The 6,198-nt window shown below is 36.2% G+C and overlaps 1 protein-coding gene across 1 annotated transcript; it reads left to right on the top strand.

Annotated features, from left to right (window-relative positions):
- The first annotated feature begins 809 nt into the window (after positions 1-809).
- LOC118433530 lies at positions 810-6,082 on the top strand. Its single transcript, XM_035845525.1, has 3 exons — positions 810-932; positions 1,001-1,051; positions 3,172-6,082. Coding segments are annotated over exons 2-3 (1,134 nt in total). The 5' UTR covers positions 810-932; positions 1,001-1,049; the 3' UTR covers positions 4,304-6,082.
- Positions 6,083-6,198: the final 116 nt, after the last annotated feature.

The following is a 6,198-nucleotide window of genomic DNA, read 5'->3' as shown; positions in this document are numbered from 1 at the left end:
AAAAATACTGATTTTTAAAATGCAGATATAAATTACTTGGGGCAACCCTATTTGCTATGAGTCAAAATATGTCTGTACTTATATGTGATATGAATTAGTGAGCGTATGTTATGTATGTATGTACCTACATATGTCCTGCAATATAAATGACCAAGTTGCCGGTTTGTTACTGATTACAATTTCATGCCAGCTACATACACTAGAAATTTGTTCACTTCCGTTTGATTGTGTAGAAATATACGGAGTGGAGGGGGTAATTGTAATTTATTTAGTTAGTCCAAATAATAATATCAGCAAGAACAAAATTGCACAATATCCAATACTTGTTATACTCGGACTATACAAAATTATAACACTCAGTATTGGAGCTAATGAAAATTTGCTACAAACCCTGCCAGCCTTTAAGTCTCGTAATGATTGATGGCATTTCTTTATATGCATTTTTGGAAAAGTTGACGCGTTCCCTTACCATACACAGCTTAATTGTTTGCTAACGCATTAAAAAATATATAGTAAAATAAAATAACAAATTTTTATTCAGCTCACAGAAGGTAATATGACGTAACTGCTGTCTGACTCTGATAGATTAGGCTGAATCATCGGCGTCGGAAAGTAAGTATTCATACGTATACACGTTTATCAAAAAGCAGACAGGTTTACCCGTCCTGTACATACTTTAGTATTGCGAAAACGTCAAAACGAAGTGTGTGTACATACCTACACTGGCATTTGAACAGGAAATCAGCGAGATTACGTTATCAGGATTTGCAAGTTGCTCGTTGGCTCATTACTGGCATTTGGTAAAAAGCGTTCGTATGTATAAAACTCGTTTGCTCCGTGAATCAGTTTGATTTTGACAGTGAAATATTCCAGTTAAGTTTACCCTTATTCTCATTGAGCTACTAAACTTATTCTCCAGCTTTGTGTGCACTGTAAGTAATACATTACATATAAGTACAAGCCTTTTTAATAATTTAAGTAATAATATTTTTGATTCCAGGTCGTCCGTTGTAGAAATCGGGAAATTCAATTCGGTTGGCAATTACAAAATGTAAGTTGAAAATTGATTTGTCAGCATATTTATTATTTTCTTTCAATTTGACAATGATTTTTAATTTCATTGTAATTTATGTTGGCTAAGAATTTAAATTAAAGTATTCACCATCGTCTATATTACGCTGGTCATCAGAGTTGGCCAAAATACTAACACAACACAATTTTGTCGAATGTTCGTAAATCAGAGTTGCAGTATTTAAATACTAAAGTATTTAAATACTTTATTTAAATACTAAAGTATTTAAATACTTTATTTAAATACTAGATTTGAGTATTTAGTGTTTATTATTAAATACTTTGAGAAAAATTCGAGTATTTAAGTATTTAGTATTTAAATACTTTCCAGAAATTGAAGTATTTAAGTAATTAGTATTTAAATACAATTTATGATTGCATAATAGTTAATTATAGAAATCTAATAAAAGTTACACGCTAAACCTGGAAAATGTGTAAGAAAAGCACTAGGAACAACACTTTGATGTATTTTTGATCTTCACCAACCACTCGTGGGTGAAGAAAAATTAGAGTATTTAAGTATTTAATAAATATTTAAATACTATTTAAGTATTTAAATACTTTTTAAAAATCCAAGTATTTAAGTATTTAGTATTTAAATACTTTCCAGAAATTGAAGTATTTAAGTAATTAGCATTTAAATATTTTTATAGTATTGAAAACAACTCTGTCGTAAATACACGTTTAATTACAAAATACATTTCCGTTTTCTTCAAATGCAAGTTACAAAATACAAAATACATACATAATTGAAATAAAAAATACTCAATTAGGCATCATGCATAAATTATGTAACGCGGCGGATGCGGGGTGGCACTTGGGCAGCGTGACAAAATGGCCGCCCCCATAAGTTAATGCTTACGATGAGGACGTGTCAGCGGCTACGCTCGGATTATAATGGGATCAATTTTTATTTATTAACCACAAAAAAATAAGCCGACCCGTATTTTTCCTTTTTGTTTAATGCGCGCATTTGAGCGAGTAGCGTGCATTTCAAATATTTTTTCAGCCAAAACGTCCAATTTTTGAATTGCTATAATTTTTTGGATCTTAGCGCGAATTCAAAAACCTAGAAACATGTATGCTTAAAATTGGCTTCTTTACAATATAAAATTTCATTTTTTTAATTGTTTGAGAATTATAATTTTTATCCAAATTTCGAATTTTGAAAAATAGGAACTCCTACAAAAATTGCAATTTTTTAAAATTTAAAAAATGAAATTTTATATTGTAAAGGAAATAATTTTAAGCATACATGTTGCTAGTTTTTTGAATTCTTAAAATCCAAAAAAATATAGCAATTTAAAAATCAGACGTTTTGGCTGAAAAAATACTTTAAATGCACGCCACTGGCATTTCAAATTTATATTTTTTGTTGTGAATAAAACAAAATTGGTCCCATTACAATCCAACCCTACCCGCTGACACGTTCGCATTGTTAGTTGGGGGCATTTTATTTTAATGAGGACGAGTGGGTCTCAAAATCCCAATGTTTACGTGACATAATTTATGCATGATACCTTGCTTAATTTTTTTTTTTCATTTTACTTAATTTTTAACCCATTACACTAAGGCGCCGTCTATATATTACATACGTAACGCATAAATAAGGATTTTTAAACATATCCTTAAATGTACATTTTTACAAAATTACAAAGTTATTTCTAATTATGATTGATAAAACGTTACAGCATCTCCTTAGCTTGGTAATTTAGCAATCTTCAATTTTTCGTTGTTTTTAAATCTACATTTCTTTCTCGACCTACGGTTAAAATAAAATTCAGCAATGAAACTCTATTTTCTCCTGAAGGGAAATAAGCATTGTATCACCTTGTACAACTCATATTTATGTACATACCGTAATCAATTATAAAATGTACATACGCATTGATCATGATTTGCATAACATGCTCATTCAGATATCTTCTCACACCCCTTAACCTTAAAAATGGCAAAAAAGTGATCATATTCAGAATATTGGGTCCGAAATTTTTAATGATTGATGATTTGCGGTTGTTTTGTTCTTCGGTGACACATCTCATATTTCATTTGCCAAGTCAAAACTATTAAGATTTTTTATTGTTGTCTGCTTTTTTGTAGGGCCGGTAATTGGGATATATATGACCGCTTTTTCGACAACATATCTGATAACAAGGCCAACGATTATGAGGATGAAACGAGAGATGTTTGCTTTGTCGTGAACATGATAGGATACGTTCCATTTGAAGCGCAGGGAGACGAAGAGCCAGGGGTGGAAGGGCCAGCGGTGGAAGGGAAAGCGGTGGAAGGGAAAGCGGTGGAAGGGCCAGCGGTGGAAGGGAAAGCGGTGGAAGGGCCTGCGGTGGAAGGGCCAGCGGTGGAAGGGAAAGCGGTGGAAGGGAAAGCGGTGGAAGGGAAAGCGGTGGAAGGGCCAGCGGTGGAAGGGCCAGCGGTGGAAGGGCCAGCGATGGAAGGGCCAGCGGTGGAAGGGAAAGCGGTGGAAGGGCCAGCGGTGGAAGGGAAAGCGGTGGAAGGGAAAGCGGTGGAAGGGCCAGCGGTGGAAGCGGTGAAAGCGACAGCGGTGGAAGCGGTGAACGCGACAGCGGTGGAAGCGGTGAAAGCGACAACGGTGGAAGCGGTAAAAGCGACAGCGGTGGAAGGGAAAGCGGTGAAAGCGACAGCGAAGGTAGCGATAGCCTCTACACCCAGTGTATTCACGTACTCTACCCGACGCACCGAAGCTGCCCGGAAAAGGGTTAAGATCCGAGAAGTTGCTTTTCCAGACAGGCTGAAGGAATCCACTCGCCAAATTGCGCCATCACTTTTGACAAAACTAGAGAAGGAAGGAGTCCTCACTCAGGATAAAGAGAAAACTCATCTCTCCATTTCATTCCTGCTTAATACAATGTATTCTGTTTCATACGGAGATGAAGGCATGGGCATATACAATCACGAGACATTTTCAAATTGTCAAAGTTCCATCCCGTATCGTGTTTCGGTCGCGTTTTGGGAACCCACCTGGTTTCGAAGAAAGAATGAATTTGTTGAAGTTTCAGACATCACGAAAGTGGTAGAATATTATCAACATTTATCCGTTCAAGAAAAACTTCAGTTTTTGGCTGAGAATGAAAAGACTACCCCGTCCCATTTCAAGAGCTTCGAGAGCACCTCAAAAATCACAACAATACGAAACAATTGGTTAAAAACATACGAAAGGAGTACCCCGTGGAAACGCCGTGCTATCTGGTTGTGATGGATTCAGATACCGTGGATTTTAACCACGTTTTTAGCTCGTATTTGGAAATAGTTAATGCCGAAATGGCCAAGGAGAATGAAACCCCACCAGATATTATGTCAACCGGGTATATTTTTCCAGAACACCATGACACATACGGTGAAGGCATGTTGAAGGCTAGCCAGATTTGTAGAAAAATTCGTGCAATCACTGCCCAGCATATTCCATTAGGGACATACTATCCTGAACCAAATTTCTGCATATTAATTAAACCTGAATATCACACAGTTTCTGAAAGCTTCCTTCACCTAGATATGCCCCTCAGTAATCAAGAGTCCCGCGTAATTATTAAAAACATGAAGCAAAATCGTGGTAACCTTTCAGCCATATTTAGCTTTGAAGGGAACCCTTTAATCACACAGATTCCTGTACGCTGCAATAGTTATAAAAGTGGGGATAAAGAGAACCCGAAGAGGATACAATTTTCTCATGAATTTATGGGTAACGGGGAACCAAACCTCTTTGATTTGGGGGAAATGCGAAATATGTCGCAGCACAATTTAAATCCTCAAGTATGGTTTAGCAACCTTACTGGGAACGGGGCATTGGTGTTGTTAAAGAAGCAAAATGTATTTAATAGCTTAATGAATAAAATGAGAAGAGAACGTTACCACCAAAATACAAATTTGGTGGTGAACAACTTAATAAAGGAAGTGCTTGATGAAACTCCGGAATGTCGATCCCTCTGGTCAGCATGCACCGCCGTTGGAGAATATATTTCTATTAAATTCTCACGCTACAATGTAAGAAGTAGAATTTCCCACATTCTTCAGGAGCATGCCGTTGAAATAGCTAAGAAGAAAAACCGTAGACTCGCAGAATTAACAGAGTATCCCAAGATCTTTCAATTGCTTCAGTTTGACTGTGCTGTGACTGCAATTACTACGCTGCATTTTGAAAATTTGTATAATCTGGCGCGAGTTGTGGAATCAGATGCACCTGACCTTGATAGTTGTGGGTACACAATCGACGACTTGAAAAAAGTTACGCTAGATTCTAGACTACGCGAACCGTTTATAACATCTCCCATAATGGATGGGTTGACAAAAATTCGAGGTATTCTTTTGGGTGGGGTATTTGATATGGCTTTCATTTCCAACGGTCCAACACAAGCACTTTGTGATGCAGCGGAGGAAGCAGCTTCTTCTGATACATCGGAGGTGATGGATGCCTCAAAGTTGGAGGGCATGGTGGAACATGCATTGGAAAACTATGCAGAATGTATTAATTATACTTATATAAACGATACATTGGAGGGAGAAGTTCTACAAAAATTTATAGAAATTTTCGACGAAGCATTATGGAAAATGGGGGAGGAGGCTACTTTTAAGGGTGCTGCTGAATCTCAAGAAATTGACGAAACCGTTGGAGATCTTTTGGGTTATGGGACTGATGTAGATAGTGAAGGTTCCTTTTATGAAGAGCAGCAGGGGTTGCGAGATTATATAGATGATCTACGGGATAATTAAAATTGAGGGTGGATTGACATCTTTTGAAATAATTGATTCTAAATTTAGCTAAATTTGCATTTAGTTATGCAAATAAAATACTGTGCAATGTCTAAAATATTTTATTGTAGTTATCCAATTGTAAGTTATTTAAGAAACGTTTCAAAATTTTGCGTAGATTAATCAGTTGTTCTTATGTAAGGCTCTGTAATAATTATGTGATTAATTAAGTGTGCTGTTTCAATTTTGCATGCATTAATAAAATTGAGACTACATATTTATCACCTAATACATTTTTAATTAATACTCTACAATTTATTGCATAGAGGTCACAAAATAAGGGGCATCCGCGAAAGTGGGTGTAACTCAGGGACAGGCAACTCCACAAAAAGATTAGGGGCGTTA

Source organism: Folsomia candida, unplaced genomic scaffold, assembly GCF_002217175.1.
Source record: "Folsomia candida strain VU population unplaced genomic scaffold, ASM221717v1 Fcan01_Sc056, whole genome shotgun sequence".
NCBI classification, from domain to species: domain Eukaryota; kingdom Metazoa; phylum Arthropoda; class Collembola; order Entomobryomorpha; family Isotomidae; genus Folsomia; species Folsomia candida.
The sequence above is the reverse complement of the archived record's forward strand: the minus strand, read 5'-3'. Positions and strand labels throughout refer to the sequence as shown.